General features: G+C 40.8%; 1 protein-coding gene across 6 annotated transcripts; it reads left to right on the forward strand.

Moving 5' to 3' along the window:
- Positions 1 to 978: 978 nt before the first annotated feature.
- On the forward strand, positions 979 to 17,549 carry LOC106088153 (microprocessor complex subunit DGCR8). 6 transcript variants are annotated; one of them, XM_013253528.2, is made up of 7 exons: positions 979 to 1,042; positions 1,464 to 1,855; positions 12,651 to 12,845; positions 12,917 to 13,059; positions 13,120 to 14,103; positions 14,169 to 14,429; positions 17,031 to 17,549. In XM_013253528.2, the coding sequence occupies exons 2-7, from the start codon at positions 1,564 to 1,566 to the stop codon at positions 17,316 to 17,318; spliced, it is 2,163 nt and encodes a 720-aa protein (XP_013108982.2). In that variant the 5' UTR covers positions 979 to 1,042; positions 1,464 to 1,563; the 3' UTR covers positions 17,319 to 17,549. The 6 variants fall into 6 exon arrangements, with proteins under 6 accessions (XP_013108982.2, XP_013108983.2, XP_013108981.2 ...); XM_013253529.2 differs by having other exon boundaries at positions 989 to 1,077; positions 1,479 to 1,855; XM_013253527.2 differs by having other exon boundaries at positions 995 to 1,077.
- Positions 17,550 to 19,297: the final 1,748 nt, after the last annotated feature.

A 19,297-nucleotide genomic window follows, 5' to 3' on the forward strand; every position in this document is an offset into this window, starting at 1 on the left:
CGACAAGCAAATGTTAAAGAATTTTCAACTTGACGATTGAACTCGAGCGTCATGAGGTTGAGGCTTTAGGCGTCAAAGTTAAAATTGTTTGCTTTTGTGGTTGTTTGTTTGCATTTTTAATGCGTTTTTGGTGCGTGCGCATAGTATGTAACTCTACCTTAAGTACCACCAAGTACCATATCACGCGAAGCACTTATGCGTGCTTAAGCAATCAGATGTGCCCTCAAGCGGTCTTTAGGTTGAGTTACATACCGTGCGAATTTCTAAAAATCCGCTTATTTATGCCGTTTCCAAAGTTAATTTCAATGGAAATTGCAATGAGGTTGTTTAACATGATTTTAATAAAATAATTTCTCTAATTTACGGATTTCAGGATTCACTAATAGAAGGTTTGGTCACTTGCTAAAACATAGAGTGTATAGGCCCAAGATATATTAATTTACAGGTAGTGGCAATTGCCCACAACAAATTATTGAGTGCACTATCTGTCAAAATCAGTGATTAGTGCAACTCTGATTTTTGTGCATTGACTAGTTCGGGCAATTTTTCTTTTTTTTTGTGTGTGGTATGGTTCTTAACTATAATACACACACACAACAAAAACTCCTTGACAGATAGCGCACTTCGCTAGAAAAAATTGTACCCAGCTGTTTACCGTACACTACTTGGTAATTATATCATGAGAGCAGCTTTCTATTTCTTCTGACAGAAATCAGCTGTTTTTGTTGTCAGTTGAATGCAAGCCGCCTGAAAAGCTGAACAGAATACTCAGCTTATGTGTGCAACTTTAACAATAGCAAAATTTGACATGTCATAAGACAAGAGCATGTAGTGTGATGGACCTTAAGCAATCGTCTAACAATTGCATTACGTCTGTCACACTGATTAAACAGCCACTTCAGAACATCAGAGACACGTCACGTGACATAAAGGAATAATTGAATAATTCCGACATACATTTGTTGAAAAAATCGCCTTGCTCACAGTTATTAAATAAAATTTTTTAGCAGTAATAGTGTTTCAAATAAAGAGAAGAAAAACAGTAAATAACTTTAAATATCCATACCATATTTTGAGGTACTTTCGCAATAGGTTTTATGTCAATTTGTATGTAATAAATTATAATATGATAGCAAAAACCATTGTGAAAGTTGCTTCGTCGTCATCTCGAATGGTTGACGCGACAACAAGGCGTCGACTGAGAAGAGAATAAAACTCCATATAGGAACTCTTATTATAGAAATAAATAGCTTCTTCCACATATATTTTTTTAGTGTAAATTAGTTGCGTCTTTTTTTTCGGAATCGGGTGCTCGCATAATCAATTAGATTGAATCCAATTGTATGCTTTTGCTTGGTCAAAAGCATTTCCAGTGTAAAATGTAATGTTGGATTTAATCATAATTGGCTATTAACACGAGTATCCCAAAGTCTACGAAATCAATATACGATATTTATTTGTAGTCCCTTTATATATAGTTGTATATATACAGTTCAAATGGAAACTCTGCTATAACTTCGATTGAGTTAAATTTGTTAATTATACAAACACACATTCGCACACATGAGTTCACATCAAGATGCAAGTTATAAAATGGAGATGGCTAATGTCAAATTGGCTGAACGTGAAGAGCCGGAGAATAAGAGGGTTAAGTTAACGGACGAAGCTGAATCCTGCCAATCTCTAATGGACGATCATGCTAAAGCTATGAAGAACGCAGGGTTTTCCCTTAGCGCCATAGAGGAAATGCGAAATCGAGCGGAGGAGGATAGCAATAGCCAAGCATTGGATCAACAGTTGAGACATTTTCAGGTTCTGGATGAAGTCGGCTCAAATTCGGATGATGATGAGGAGGGTAAGTATAAGATTATAATTTAATTGGTTGTTTATATATCTAATAGCCATAGATTTTTGCACCCTTCGTCATAAATGGGAAATCATATCGTTGTCATTCCGTTTGTAACAACACCTCGAAATACTGAGTTAAGTTCTTATGTAAATGCAAATTTGCCCATGATCATTTCATTAAGGAACAATGGGGATGCAAATGCAAATTTGCTCATGAACATGCCATTAGGAACATTTCATATCCGAGTCCGAACGTCGTGCCTAAGTGCGACATTACTTTGGGGAGAAGCTTTTACATGGCGTAGTACCTCACAAATGTCGCCAGCATAAGGAGGGGATTACCATTGCTGACATTTTTTTTTCTGATATTCTCTTCAGGATTCGAACCCAGGCGTTCAGCGTCATAGGCGGACCTGATAACCTCCCATGCTTTCAGCGCCATAGGCGGGCATTCGGATCATTGCGCCATTGTGGCCTCTCGAAGGACGGCATTCAGTAGTTGTTCACCGCTTTCTCTACCATATCTACGCTAGAGTTGGCAAAATAGCGAACATTTAATATTTCTAATAATAAATATCGATGCTATCGTCAATTTCGTTTCACTTCTATTTAAAATGAGAAGTTAAAAAAATATCAATGCATGGACCGACTAAAACCAAATTTGATAAAGTCAGTTGGAAATCATGAGGGAAATCATTGTACAACCCATTGTACAATCAGATGAAAACTACGCCCTCTATAGGCTTAAGAAAATTAAATCGGGCGATTTAATAAGGAAGCTATATCAGGTTATGGGCCGATTCGAACGACATTTGAAATACTCAACACGAAAGACGATTGAAAAATGTGTTATTGGTATATATTCACGATCGGATAACCAATTTCTAGTTCAATTTTGCAAATTGTGAAACTGCCGATAGTATCGATAGGAAGAATAACAATCGATATTCAACCAAAAACTAGAATATCTATAGTATCACCGATATTTTGCTCATCGTTGTCATGAGAAACTCAGCTGTATGTTATCGGACCCGTCCACAGGTTGCGAATAGTGCGATACTCCATACGGAGGGGCTGCAAATGATCTTGCGGACAATCAGAGGTATCTAGTGGAGAGTCTCAGTAAATAGCGGGGCGACACCGGCTTTTGTTTAAATACTGAGTGCCTATGATTCTCGATATGACAAGGCGTGTTATTGGGCCAGCGGTCGGTCATATGGATCAGAACGAGTTTGCTCACCTATATGTGCTCGACGACGACCGCTACCTCCACATAATATTATCTGGTTACAACAAAAACATGCTCTGCACTTGGGACAACCCCAACAAGTCTCTTGAGCAGTAGTGTGTCTTAGGTACGGGCAAGAGAAGGGAAATCGGTCTGTACGATTTTCCCTTGCTAGATTAATTTTTGGCTACTCTAGCTGCATTACTCAGTCCATTTTCCAGACCTTCCGTGCTATAAGGGTGTACTGAGACAGGTTGAGTATCTTGGGCGGGTAGTTGACTCCAGGTACATTCTTCAGTATCCGTGTAGAGATTTCTTTAAGGCCTTGTGTTGAGTATGACGTTTGTAATTGGGTCCATAGTAAATTGTGACAGTTGTTCATCGGCTCGGAGATGAATGGCTCTCCTCACGCTATTGCTCTCGGAATACTCAATAAATTGAAGGTTGCAAAACCTGGCACATCTTCATATCGGTAACTCAAATTGGATGAGTGGCTGAGATTCTATCATTCATTCTGGCGGGGTTCGAGAGTATTTAACGTTAGAGCATAGCTTACCAATACCGGTATATACCTTAGGTTAAAGGCGCCTGGCAAGATCTTAGGTCCATTGTGTTCATCCCAAAAAGAAATGAAATAAGAGAGTGAAAGATGAAGGTAGGGGAAGGACTACTCCGGCTCTTACGTCTGAAAACAAAAAGAGCTCTCTCTTTTTGTTTTCAGACGTAAGAGAGAGAGATACAAAAACCGGCGTTGAGACCGTAAAAGTTACCTATTTGAGATTCGTCAACCACATAAGGCCCTTGCAGAAATCCAGCAGGGCGTCAAATGACTGTAGAGCTTGGAAAATAATAGAGGTATTTACTATTGTATTGACACAGCAGATGCACGAGCGTCTACGACAACTTCGTCTCCACAGACCCTGCAGATATGCTACTCGTCTCGAGAACCTCGGCCACTGTCCTTGTCCACCCTGCAGGGCCAGCCCACGTCAAGACTGCGCAATATATTCTTGGAGAAGAATAGAGGTGTTTACCCATAATTCTACCCCTTCTCTCCGCCATAGCGGTGCATTGACACAGCAGATACTCGAGCGTCTCCGACAACTTGTTTCCACAGACCCTGCAGAAATGCTACTCGTCATGAGAACCTCGGCCAAGGGCCTTGTTCACCCTGCAGCGCCAGCCCACTGCGCAATCACTAGTAGACAGCCAATACATAGAAGGTTCACCATCGCCGTAGCACTCGCATAATTTTTCCAAATCAGGCTCGTCAGCCACCCCGTTTCCCACCACCCCTTGATGGTCCGGAAACCAGTCCAGTCTGACGGCAGTCTATGACACGCTTACTGTATGTCCCGACAAGCCTCTTGCTCACATGACCGCTCAGCGAGGGCCTTTATCGCCGCCTGACTGTCAACATATATAGAGATGGGCATCTAGCCAATCAATTCTCACACATTGGGTATTTACCCAGTGTCCTGACAAGCTTCTTCCTCTCATGACCCGCCATCAGGGCCTTTATATAGAGATTGGCATTTAGCCCACCGTATCCTGGTGAGAACTTCAGAAAATTTTTTAGTGGTGGTTACACCTAATGCTGGCGACATTTATTAGGAAGAATGCCATTTGAAATGGTATGGGAGCCAAGTAAAAACTTTCCCTAAAGAGATGTCGCTCTGCGGCACGCCATTCGAACTCGGCTATAAAAAAGAGCCCTCTTATCATTCAGCTAATACTTGAATCGGAAAGCACTCATTGATATGTGAGAAGTTTGGGGCTGTACCTCAATGGAATGTTCAGGGACAAATTTGCATCTAGCCAATAAATAAATACTCAATGTGTGGGAATTCATTGTCACATATATCGTGGCAGTCTGACAGGGTCGCCGCTCAGAATCATTTTCTGGTTCCCGAGGATCGTAAAAACCTCAGCCTGAAAGATACCGCATCCGTCCAGAAACCTATTTGCCTTCCTAAGTACTAGGAATTCAACAAAAACCCCTACCCCGGTGCCCCCATTCAGCTGGGAACTTCTTTCCCCCGGAAGGCAACCTCCAGATCGCCATCGAAGAAAGATCCGCCCGGCATCCCACCTTCGGCGTACCACAGATCAAACGAATGCTCGAATTCCGAAGGGCACCATGTCCCTGACTTAACCAGTCTGAGGTATGTCCTAAACGTATAGGTGAAAAAGTCTCAGATCAAGTATCGCATTCAGTGCTGTTTTTGGAGTACTTCTCCTCACCACAGATGCAAGCACCGCCGCAATACCCTGCACCCTCTCAATCATACCGCGTAGAACCACGTTCTACAGGGCCCGAGGCCACACCAGCTACCCATAGGTAAGAATCGGCCGAGCCACAGCAGTGTACATGCAGTGGACCGCCCTGCCATAAGTCCCCAACTACTTCATATCGAGTTGCGATATGAGTAAACCGCTTTCAGCCCCCGTTTGACACTTTTTCAACGTTCCTTCTCCAATTCTATTTATGGTCAAAAATAACGTTAAAGAATAGTCTTCGGAGAGAGCGGCAGCTCCCCTCCATCACTTTAAACCAAAATTCCACTTATGTTCGTAGATAATCCTATTGATTTTCATACTCTGTTCCCCAGGTCAGTAGGATTCGAGGTAGTATTCGATCTGAATTCTATTACGCTCGCCTCGTTCGGGTCAATAGCTGAGCAAGGTCGTTGCGGTCTATAGGACCGATAGCCGCAGAAACTTTATTGTCATTGGTTGTTTAAGGCGTCAATAACTCGTATTGTGATATAGTGTTGCCTAGGCACTCAATATTTAAGCAAGAGCCGGGCGCCCCACCTATCCTTCAGAAGCGATATCGCTGATTATCCGCGACTGCAATTGCAGCTACTCCGTATGGAGCAATCTTATATTCGTAACCTTAGGACGCGCCCGGTAGCTCTCAGCTGAGCTCGTTATGACGATGAACACCACATAAATCGGAGCAAAAAATCTAAATCCTTACTCGGCTCATCACAAAAGGTCTATTGTTTTTTATCTCTCCTGGAGGCCACCGCAGCCCAGAGGTTAGCATGTCCTCCTACGGCGCTGAACGCCAGACAAAATTTTTCTGCGTTGGTTTTACCCTCCTAATGCTGGCAATATTTATGAGGTACTATGCCATGTAAAACTTCTTTCAAAGAGGTGTCGCATTGCGACACGCCGTTCGGACTCGGCTATACAAAGGAGGCCCCTTATCATTGAGCTTAAAACTTGGATCGGACTGCACTCATTGATATGTGAGAAGTTTGCCCCCGTTCCTTAGTGGAATGTTTATGGGCAAAGTTTGTATTGTAGTTGATCTCTCCTGCGAGTTGGATATGAAAGTCATTTCACAGCCCCACAATATAATCTGGTATTTGTTGTCCTCCCTAGGGGTCGCAGATCACAAAGCTAATACAAACTACTAAAAACCATCTGTGTATTGTAGTATATCCAGTTGACCACTCTTTCATCTCCTCCCATGGTAATGTCCTTAAAGCTTCTCTACCATATCCCCATCATTACTATAGTCTGAAATGTCTAAACTTCAATCACCTTGTTTCTCAGGTGCTGCAATCATTGTTGTCATTCATTCCTTTTGTTTTTATCGCTTTCATAAATCTCAAGAAATCAAATCTAACATTCTTTCCTCTTATCACTAAATCAACAAAATACTGCTGTTTATACTGCCACATCCATGTTCGAGCGCGGCGCTCTTTCTCATATAGCAAAGATAAGAAGATAAGAAATGCCAGTTAAGAAGAGGCTGTGTGTATCGTGTATCTTGTGTTAACATTTATCATTTATGAATAGCCTCCTGCTAGCCTCCAGTTAGGCAAATGATTTGTACAAGTTAAGATCGTTATAAAAAAAGTCGGTAGTAATGTAGTTGCAATCACAAAATAGGCGGCGTATCACCATATACTAGTACTAGTGGTAGCAGTTGCTGCTCGTAACTCTGAAATCTCTCTCTATATAATAAATGCGACGCATGACAAGCGAAAAAATGTGATTTTTCCATAACAATTAGTGAACTAAACCACGAACAAACAAAAGATTCCATAACACTTACCTCCGTAAGCGACGACATTATACAAAATCGTTTAAAATGCGCATGATACCCATATTGCGAATGGATGTCATTGAGACAGGTGAAGATTTTGTTAAGAAATAAGAAAATGCTGATCAAATGCATAATAACTTATATGAGCAATTTTTCCCATCATTAAAATATACAACTTGTCGAGACAGATAGCAAATAACTTTGCACATGACTCAAAATTATAGCAGTTCTTACCATTCCACCAGGATTCACTAATAGAAGGTTAGGTCACATGCAAAACACAAAGTGGATAGGCCCCATAAACATCATTAAGGATGTCAAATCTGACGATTGAAAATGTCATCATATAGGAGAAAACGTAAACAAAGAATGAATGTAAAAAGAGAACAAGTTGACATCCTCAATGCCAAGTACTGCCAAATATTAAAAAAAAAGTATATCGGCTGATCGCTTGGCTTAACCTTATTCAGTGAATCCTGCCATTCCACTAACAAATACATATTAAAACAAATGTTCTGCAGTACCCAATTCCATAAAAATAAACAAGTAAAAGCGTGCAAAGTTCGGCCGGGCCGAATCTTATATACCCTCACCATGGATCGCATTTGTCGAGTTCTTTCTCGGTATCTCTTTTTAGATAAACAAAGTATAAAAGAAAAGAATGGCTTTGCTAATTGAATTGAATGTTGGAGACCACATTCAATTCACATTCACTTCTTCAAGTCAAAATCCCTGATCGGTTTATAAGGCAGCTATATCAGGTTATAGACCGATTTGAACCATATTTGGCACAGTTGTTGGAAGTCATAACAAAACAACTCATGCAATTGCGGTTTATATGGCAGCTATATCAGATTATAGACCGATTTAGGCCAAAATTTTCTTTTTAAAAATTATATTTCGTCGAAAATTTCTATTAAAAAAATATATTTTATAAGTGTAAAAAAATCACAATAGGTTTTGGGAAAATCCCATTTTATTAAAATTTTCCATGGCTGAATAATAGAGAGGAGGATTCACTAACAGAAGATTAGGTCACTGGCAAAACATAAAGTTGCTAGGCTCCATGAACATCATTAAGGATGTCAAATCTGCTGAAAATGTCATCAAGTGAGAGAAATCGTATATAAAGAATAAATGTTAAAAGAGAACAAGTTGGCATCCTTAATTCCAAGTACTGCCAAAAATTAAAAAAATTGTATGTCAGATGATCGATTGGCTTGACCTTATTCAGTGAATCCTGAATAGAAAGTTAGGTCACTTGTGCAAAAACAAAAAGTGGAAAGGCCCCATGAAGATTGAGAATGTCAAAATGTGCCGTTTGAAAAATACAAAAAAAAGAAAACGTAAACATAGAGAGAATGAAAAGGCTTGATTATACTCTTATAAATGTACCGTAAATGTAGAATAAATGTATCGTAAATGTAAAGAGGCATTTATGCTTATTATAAAAAGTAGCATTTGACAATTTTATTACCAAAAAAGACTAGAAGATGAGGGAGCGTCTGACGTCGGAAAATTTCTCACATACCTAGAGATGGACGATGAGTAATTACCCAAAAAGGTATTTACCCGGTAAATTGGGTAAATACCAGGGTATTTGCCCATTTATACCCAAAAGCTGGGTATTTATAATTTTGCAGATATTTTGGGCATACAAATATTTTTCAAACAATTTTTGATGATAACGTATTCTTTGTATATAAACCTGATCTTCTGATCTCATAAAATCAAATTTTAGTTATATATAGATATATCTCCAGACTTAAAGTCTTGAGGTAATAAATTGGTATTTTTTCATCCATTCATACTCCCGGGAGGGAGTAATGAGAAGCGAATCCTGTGTTTAAAGAGATTGATACCTCGATCGTCGTTGTCGTTGTAGCAACATTTTCAAGTGGAGGTGGCGATCCTCGTCAAGCTCCTATAGCTGAGCAAGCTCGTTCCGATCCAAAGGACCGAACGCCGTGGGAACAGAGTGGTCATTGATTATTTAAAGGCGCCAATAACTCGCCTTGCCATACCGAGTATCATAGGCCCTCAGTATTTGTGGCAGAACCGGTGCCACCCGGCCTCTCATTCAGACTCTTCGCTCAAAACCGCTGATTGTCCACGACTGCCGTTGCAGCTACTCCGTATGGAGCATTCCACTATCCGCAACCTATGGACGTGCCCGGTAGCTCGCAGCTAAGCTTCTCGTGACAGCAATGAACACCACATAGATCGGACCTCAATGTCTCGGCCTGTGTGGTGCTCACAGCTATCCCCTGCCGGGATGATACCTCGGACTTTATAGATTGCTCCAAGATGGAGACAGGGACAGGATTGGGGCTATACTCCGACACATAAAATTTCGGTACGTCGCTGAGACTGCCGGACGAGTGTATGTTCTTTCGGGCAGAGCTCTGTGCCATAACGATAACAGCAAAGGATATGCTGGGAAGAGAGGGAAGTTCTTGGCCGAATGTGTGAAATCCCTGAATAGACTTTTGTATCACGACAAATAACTAACATGGATTAGCGCATACGACGGCGTTATATTGGAGCTTACCCCTAATCTCTTCTTATTTCTTTTTATCACATATTTTTTTTATTATCTTTTCACCCCAGGTGGCCTGAATGACCTGCCACCGAGCGAAGTCAGCTTTTCATGGTGGGCTACCCATTAAACCAAATCTATTAACAATAAATTGTAAAGAAAAGCAGTTTTCTTAATGTAAATTTTTTGTTTTCAAATGTCTTCAAACTTCAAATTTTGTCAGCTGACACGAAAACAGAACGTAAAATTTTATTTTACGGTTGACAGACGTTCGGTATTCATTTGTATGTGTATTCATAATCCAAAACAAAACAGCCGAAACGTTTTCGTACATTTACTGTATATTTACGAGAGCATAACCAGGCCTTAAAAAATGAACATGTTGACCTTCTCAATGGCATGTACTGTTAAAAATTCCAATAAAAAGTGTATGCTTGTGGATCGCTCTCCGCCACAATCCTGAAAATTTTCTATGAAAATCCAATTTTCATAAAAGGTTTTTTGACACTCTGTCTTGTGTAAAATTTTTATAGTAAATTAAAATGAAATTTTTGAAAAAATTTCGAATTCCAAATACACGATGATGGAAGAGATCGGTCTGTATGATACCTTGGTTGGCATGTATCTCTGGTACGAGAACAGGGTCCATCCGACTCTTTATGACTACGACTTTAGCTACGGCTCCGAAAAGCGGTGGTTTTGCGTCGACTGGGACACCTACGTGCCTTTCGTAAAATTCACCTTTTTGCCATAGTCTAAAAAAATGGGCTGTTCTGAATCTGGTATCGGATTTTCCCTGAAAGTTATAGCAACTTGACTTGAGAGAGGCAATTTGGTACCTTGATAGGTATTTGAATAGCCAGTATGAAGCGGGTGGCTGCTGCTGTTATGATTGAGCAGATAAATTTCTCTACGCAGTTTATCCGATCTGCGATCGTGATGTCAAGCGAACTCTGGGTTAAGAAAATGGAGTCATCCATTTGATCCGCTAGTGCTTCCCTCCTTTGATCGTCACCAAGGCCCGAGTTAGAGTCCGTGGTAAGCACTAAAGAGTTCAATTATTATGCGATGCGGGCATGGCTGAACGGGTCGAATGCCTTTGATAGGTCCAGTGCCACGCGGACCATCCTTTCACATGGCTTAAGCTGATTGAATCCACATGTGTGCGGTGATGGTATGCAAAGCAGCTGTTGTGCTATGCATTGAGAACTATAAGAGTGTTCAGAGGCAGGTTGAGGACAGTAGTAAGGTACTCGACTCCAGGTAGATCCAGATTTTCAGCAAGGGGGCCAACGTCTTGGATGATTTGGCGCTAAGGATGACATTTGTTACTTCTTCCACGGTATATTCTGATTGCCATCCAACTGCTCGGAGACCACATTTACGACGAATAATTTTCCTCCTAGCCTTGTCTGTTGCCACATTTGCATGTAGAGGTGGCGATCCTCATCAAGCTCTCATAGATGAGCACGCTCGTATGACCGATCCTCAGTTCTCACGTGGACCACCTCCATCAGAAGAAAAAGATCCTACCCATACTACATGCTGTCTAAGCAATACCTTCTGGGCTTTTGGATAGGTTTTCACCGCCCAGAAGCCTTAAATTAGATCTACATGATTTCGAGCGTGAGGTCCAGCGCTACAAGAGAGAACCTCTAGATCAAGCGGCGTATCATGCAGACACGGTAGCAGATGCGGTGAATAGCTACCGGGTGAATGTTGTCCTTGGAGAACTACCGCCTCCCATTGCACCTGAAGAAATTGAGCTCCCCTGGCAAAACAGAGTATTTCTGGCCCAATTACGATCCGGCAGATGCAGCCGCCTGCAGGATGTATGTCCGGATTGTGACCAGGGACCACACGACACCCATTTATCTGCCCAGCCAGACCCACTCGTCTCAGACCCAGATCCCTGTGGACGCACTTCATCTTAGTCGCATAGTACCTGGATCTGGACACCCAACAGAATCAAGCAGACGAAATATAGAACACAACACACTGCTACAACAACAACAACACCAAACCCATGACAGCCGGTTGTACGTACCGGATTAACCCGATGAAGTCCTCCATCGGCAAGGGCTGCCGCCTCAGTGTACAACACACTGCTACAACAACAACAACGATCGCCGCGGGAACATGATTACCTTTGGTTAATTAAAGGCGGCAATAACCCGCATTGTCATATCGGGCATCATAGGCACTTAGTACATGGTGCTGCCCAGCCTCTTACTGAGACTCTCTACTTGGTAAATATGTCCGGTTTGAGGGTGTTTTGGAAGAGGGGTGGTCCTCCAGAATATTGGCTCTGAAGTTTTATTTGAGTTGCATATTCTGTTAGTCAGTTAATTAATCCAGTTTTGGCTGTTTCGGCAGGGGATATGAATTTCATGCTCTACCCCCAAAAACATTTCATTTGAATGGTGGTGTTTTTTTGGGATGGGCTGGCCCTCCAATACTTGGCCCACATTTGGATATCAGATTCGTTTTCTATTCCCAAAAAACTTTCATATGAGTCCCAAATTTTCAAGATTGGTCTATATATCCCTTTTGTGGACCCTTCGACACCCCGCCTTAAATTTGGATACCAAATTTTTAATTTTAGCGATTCAAGCGAATCGATATCAGGCGTTTTTAAAAATTAGGGTGAGGTTTTAACCATATTTGGGTTCTCAATAGATAGAAACCTTCCTTGCAAATTGCCAATATCAGTTCAAAAATAAGGGTACCACCTGATTTTAAGCATATCCGCAATCCAATCAATGTTTCTGTAATTTGGCAATTCAGTTTCCCAGTGAATAGAAATCTACTCTTCACAAAAATAATCAAAAAATCAAACTGGCGGCTTGATACTTAAACTACTGCGCCATCTATACGCCAAGTCAGCTTGTTTTGGGACCACACTTGTATTTTAAAACTTTGCTATATATTTTTTTTTGATGTACATAAATACCATTTGATGTGAAATCTAGATAATGGCAGTGAAAATGGAGATGGTGCTGTCAGCAGTCAACAGAATGGAGATGATGACGATGCAGGTGATGAGTCATCGGAATTGGACTTGGACGATGAAGAAATTGAACATTTGTTGGATGAAAATCTGCCGGATGATTTGAAGGGATCGAAAAAACCAAAATATGAGGAAAGATTTAAGACTGTATTGGAAGGTAAGCATTGCATGGTGGGTGGGGCATTTAAAAACAAATTTATTGAACTCCTCTTAAAACTCCCTGAAAAGAAAAGAGGCACAATCATTTTGAAGTTTTGCCCGAAGGATGGGTGCAAGTCACGCACAATAGTGGCATGCCTTTGTATTTGCACAAAAAGACACGAGTGATATCCACGACCAGACCATATTTTTTGGGCACGGGTAGTGCTAGGGTATGTATTAGAAAATTGTTGATTCTTCCACATTGTTAAATAACCCACCTATCGATTTAGAAACATGCCATTCCAGTAGGTTCAATTCCCTGTTTAAATTATCGAAGAGCCTTGGCCGAAGAGGCTGAAGCCGAACAAAGAAAAGCCCAAGAAATAACTAGCCAAGAGGAAGCGGCCACCGATGTTGTCTCCTCCACTGTATCCAGCTCAAAATGTCCTTTTGGATTTTCAGCCTCTTCTAATTTAGATGATATTAGTAGCATGACTTCGCCGCCAGCACCACCACTGCCAACCCAGCAACCTTCAGCAACTGAAGTGGAGGGTGAACAAAACAGTTTGCCCTCCAGTAACAATGGAAATACAAATGAAAATGAATCTTCTAGCACCACCACGGCGGATGCAAATTCCTCGATTGGCAATACTGTCGATACCAATTCCAATGTGAACAAAGATAAATTACGAAGTCTGGTGCCAGCTGCCAAAATAGTTACCGTCAATGAAAATATCCAAAAAGAATCTCTTACCCCCGATCAATTCAATCAGTATTGTCAGAAAATCTTCAAATTTCGTGTTATACGTGTCTTGCGTTTTCGCTCGTGGAATGCTCGACGCAAATTCACCAAAAATCGAAAAAATCTCAAAAACATCCAAAGACCAACACTGCCAGATGGTACAAAACTCATAAAGTTTCCCGTGCTGGTACCGGGCGATGGTAAATCCAATCCTCGCGCCCGCCGCGAATGGATTATGAATCCAAGTGGCAAGAGCTTTGTGTGCATATTGCATGAGTATGTGCAGCATGCCTTGAAGAAGCAGCCCACTTATGAGTTCAAGGAGTTGGAAAATGCTGCCACTCCATATGCAGCCACGGTGTCGATAAATGATTTGAAATATGGCACCGGCTATGGGACAAGCAAGAGGCAGGCAAAATCAGAGGCAGCCAGAGAGACATTAGAAATTCTTATACCTGAAATGAAGGATAAAATAACGGGAGTCAAACAGGATAAAAGTGCGGTGGCAAAGAGTAATCAAAAGGATCTGTCGGTAAGTTCAGAAGGCGCGGGAGCTTTGGCAATTATCAACTTAACAGTTTTTTTTATTAAATCTAGGTTTTCGATGACATACGAATAGAAGACCCCCGTGTCACCGAGTTTTGTAATAAAACCACAGAACCCACACCCCATGCCATTCTACTGACATGCCTTCAACGCAACTATGGCCTGGGCGATGATGTTCAAATTAACTATGAGATCAATCGAACGCATAGCAAAAAGAATGAGTTCACCATGACGGTGGGAAAGCATACGGCCAAAGTATTGTGTAAGAATAAACGTGAAGGTAAACAATTAGCCTCTCAAGCCATTCTTCAGGTAAGTGATTAGAGAGAGAGATATATATATATAGTCATAGAAGTAATCGCTGAGAATTTTGATAGAAACGAAGAAGGAAGTCTAAGCAATTGTGCTGGATTCCAATATTACAAATTGGTTTGGATTTGGGTGAAGGGGAAATAACCGCTTCATTCATGAATTGAACCATGGAACGGTCTATATTTCATGCATAGTCTTTTTCAACTCATGGATGGACTCATATCCCTAATCTCACTCAGGATTCGCTTAAGAAAGTTTGTGGAAATTTTCTAAAGTACTTGCCATTGTGGATGTCAATTAGTTCTCTTTTAACATTCATTCATTCTTTACGTTTTCTACCATTTGTTCAAGGCGGATTTAGCTGTTAACAGCCGGCCAGGTTTAACGGTATTAAGATGTCAGGTTTTTGTTTGCATTCTCTTTGTTGTTATCTTCTTTCTTCCATGTTCTCTGGTCATGTACGCACACGTATATACATACGCACACAAATTTCTTTGTGTGCGTTGGCAAAACGTCGATCAGCTTAATGGCAAGATGGCGGATTGCACCATATGAGTTTTGGTTGTTGCACAAATAAGACCAGCTTTAATTGTTTCGCCATGCTATTTGTGACATTTTTAACGGCACATTTTAACATCCTCATGTTCATGTTCATGAGGATTCACATGTAGAAAATTAGGTGCGATCACATAAAGCGGATAGGCATCATAAACATCATTAAGGATGTCAAATATGCCGATGAAAAATGTCATCAAATAGAAGAAAACGTAAACAAAGAATGAATGTAAAAAAGAGAACAAATTGGCATCTTCAATTCCAAGTAGTGCCAAAAATAAAAAAAAATTGTATGTCGGCTGATTGCTTGACTTAACCCAAAGACCGCATACGACCAATCTGGATGCAGGATGAAGTTATAAAGTGATTATAGGTGCAATTATAAGGTGATAAGGTCAGTGTACGTGTTCGTCTTTTTTAGTCATGGGAGAGGCACATCCCGCAGTACCTTCTCCGCACGCTTCTAGTCCGTGCCGGGATTGAAAAGAACCCCGGACCCTGGTTCTGTTAGGTTTGCCCCCACTAGGATTACTAGGAGGTGCAGCAGCTCGCCAGACATTTCCATTGCATCCCCTGATCTCCTGAGTGACGTATCCTTGCAAGCCGTCATCTCTTTGGGGTCAGACCACCTCCCCATAATTCTCCCCATCGACCGACCACCAGACTTCATAACCTCGGAGCGCCGGACGTTTATCAATCAGAAGAAGGCCGAAGTTTATCGTGAGGTTTAGAGCTACAAGAAATAACCTCTAGATCAAGTGTCATATCAAGCAGGTCTAGGGAACATTCATGCAGACACGGTAGCAGATGCGGTTCCGGGTGAATGTAGTCCTTGGAGAACGACCGCCTCCCATTGCACCTGTACTTCTGGTTCTATTATGTTCCGTCGGATGCAGCCGCCTCAACTCCTACAGAGCAAGGATTAATGCCAACGTGCAAGATGTATGTCCCGATTGTAACCAGGGACCACACGATACAAGTCACCTATTTAACTGCCCAGCCAGACTCACTTGACTCATACCAAGATCCCTGTGGGCGCACCCCATCTTAGTCGCAGAGTTCCTGGATTTTGACACTCAACAGCATCAAGCAGACGAAAGATAAAACATAACAAGCCGCTACAACAATAACCAAGAGCCTGATGGAAATATCAATTGGTGGGAGACACCTCGAAACTTTGTGTCAGAGATGTTAGAATGAGCGCAGAAGATCGAGTCAAGTCAAATCGGGAGATCGGTTTAAATGGGAGCTATATCAGATTATAGACCGATTTGGACTGTACGTGTCACAGTTGTTGGAAGTCATACCTGAACACCACGTGCAAAATTTCAGCCATATTGGACAAAAATTGCGGCTTGTAAATCTGAACTTGCAATCCAACAACAAGCTGCTACAACAACAACCAAGAGCCTGATGGAAATATCAAGTGGTGGGAGGCACCTCGAAACTTTGTGTCAGAGATGTTAGAATAGCGCAGAAGATCGAGTCAAGTCAAATCGCGAGATCAATTTATATGGGAGCTATATCAGGTTATAGACCTATTTGGACTGTATGTGGCACAGTTGTTGGAAGTCATACCTGAACACCACGTGCAAAATTTCAGCCATATCGGAAAAAAATGCGGCTGGTAAATCTAAATTTGGAATCCCCTACGACCTAGAAGTATCTGCGGAAAATTTCAATCGGCTAGCTTTTCGCGTTCGACCGCTATCTGATTTCGACCGACGGACAGACATGGCGGGATCGACTCAGGTTGTCGAGACATTCAAGAATATATATCATTTTTGGGATCTGAGCTCAATATTACGAGATGTTACAAATGGAATGACTAGATTAGTATACCTCCACCCTATGGTGGTGGATATAAAAATGTGCAGTTAAGGATTTTCATATCCAGTATCGTTCTTTGCTTAACTAATTTCGGTACTGTACCGTTGAGTAGAGCGTCTTCAATATCAAAATTATTGCGGTTACTTTCTAAGACCCACAAAATTCTTGATCTCTTCTTTTTTGGATATTTATAACTTTATTTTTAATATTTTTCAGATTCTACATCCGCACATTAAAACGTGGGGTTCGCTGCTACGTCTCTACGGTAATAATTCCATTAAAACGTTCAAGGAAAAGAAACAAGAAGAACAGGAAATTACAGTGCTCCAAAGCAAGGCAGCTATTAATCAACCCAATTATGCCATTCTGGATAAATTGAGGATGGAAATGTTAAAGCTCTCCGAAAAGAACAAATCGGTTCTGTGTAAGGGCACATTTATACCACCCAGTGATGTAGATTTGCCTTCGTCATCAGGTTCCAATTTGAACAATGTTGAACTTTAACATCATATACAACTGGCAACTACTCCAACATGAAGATTAAACAAAGTAGAGTTGTTACTTCGTGATAGGCACAATGTTACTCTCTCTCTCCCCCTCTTTCTCTCGATCGACGGAATGTGTACTTATTAAACGTTGTGATTAAAAAAAAAACAAAAACAAAAAAAAAACATTTCCTAAACTTAAGTATTTGAAAACAATACAATGACACAATTATGACAAACATTTTAACAAGTGAGTTCATCATGATGATGGGAAAGCGTAACCCCAAAATGTTTTGTGAAAATAAATGTGAAAGGTAAACAGTAAGGATACATCAGTTAAAGGTGACACCACTTCCCATAAACAAAAAGTGGAAAGGCCCCATGAACAATGTAATTGTCACATGACGATTGAAAATGTCATCAAAAGACACAAGAGGGAGAAAGAATAGATTAAAAATAATAAGTTTGCAAATTTAGTGGCGAATACTGTAGATTTTACAATTTTTAAGTCTTGATCGCTTTTCGGAACCTTATATAACATTTAGCCAAAAACTCAAACCATGCCACAGGTAAGTGTTTGGGGCAAATATTTATGATTTGGTACGCCCACGATTTTAAAGTAGTAGAATATAAAAGTCGAAGCAAATGTGCTGGAAGCCAACACTTCAAATGAAAACGGAGGTGATGTATTTACTATTCGGTATTGAAATCTACATCACCGAGAAAGATACATGCGGAGCCTCTAGGCAACGAAAGCCTGCACATCTATTACTGTAGGGTACATTCAGAAGTCAGAGTGCGTGAATGTTGGGAAACACTAGAACTACTCCTGGATTCACATTTACAGGGAAGCTCTCAAACGAACAACGTGGCGCCGCAAGTGGTTGTCACTGATTTCATTTATCGGTGTTTTTTGAGAAAATTGTATCTGAGTCAAGAATACTTAAGCGATCAAAACTTTCGACTACTTTAAATCGCCGGGCTCTTGCAAAAAGGCACATTAACTCATGTTTGGAATCTGGATCTACATAGATGTGTTGAGGGTCACCACAAGGAGGAGTGCTGTGTCCACTACTTCGGAATATAACTATTAACTATATATACTATTGCATCTGGAAGAAAGTAATGCAAAAGTGACCACGTTGGTTGATGACGTGGCTATTGCAGTTAGAGAAAAGTTCCCGGTACTCCTAGAGACGTTCTTAAAAAACCTCTACATCGAAGTTGCCAATACGTCTAAGACTAAAGATCTTCTTTTCATAAAAAGATTCAACTTTCCCACCATGGCACTTTTCTCTTTGGAAGGAGACAATTTCTGTTGTGCTATCCAGTACAATTTAAGAGTTCTAGATAGAATTGAATAGTTGTCGATAACATGATAATAACCACATAACCGACTAATCATGACTATATATTTGCTGTGTTTTATTTTTTTTAGTTTTTATTTTATATAGTGGGAATCAAGATTAATCGGTTCTTATTATCGGTTATTGCGCGATATCGATAACTTGCTAGTGCAACTTTTCACTTTCCAGAACATCAGACTTATACTGGATAGCATTAAAATAAAACAGCAATTATATATGCCGTGTTTTATTTTTGTGCTATCTCTCCAAAGAGGTGTCGTACTGCGTCACGCCGTTTGGACTCGGCTATAAAAGGGAGGTCCCTTATCATTCAAGGCGGATTTAAAAAGGTGGTATCACGCGAACAGCTGTTAACAGCCGGCCAGGTTTGACGGTATCAAGATGTCAGGTTCTTGTTTGCATTCTCTTTGTTGTCATCTTTCTCGCATATGCTCTGCTCATGTACGCACACGTATATACACAAATGTCTTTGTGTGTGTTGGCAAAACATCGGTCAGCTTGATGACAAGATGGCGGATTGCACCATATGATTTAAGGTTGTTGTACAAATGAGACATTTAGAGGTTTAAATGTTTCGCCATGCTTATCATTGAGCTTAAAATTGAATCGGACAGCACTCATTGATATGTGA

The sequence above is a fragment of the Stomoxys calcitrans genome, chromosome 2 (genome assembly GCF_963082655.1).
Source record: "Stomoxys calcitrans chromosome 2, idStoCalc2.1, whole genome shotgun sequence".
Taxonomy (NCBI): Eukaryota; Metazoa; Arthropoda; class Insecta; order Diptera; family Muscidae; genus Stomoxys; species Stomoxys calcitrans.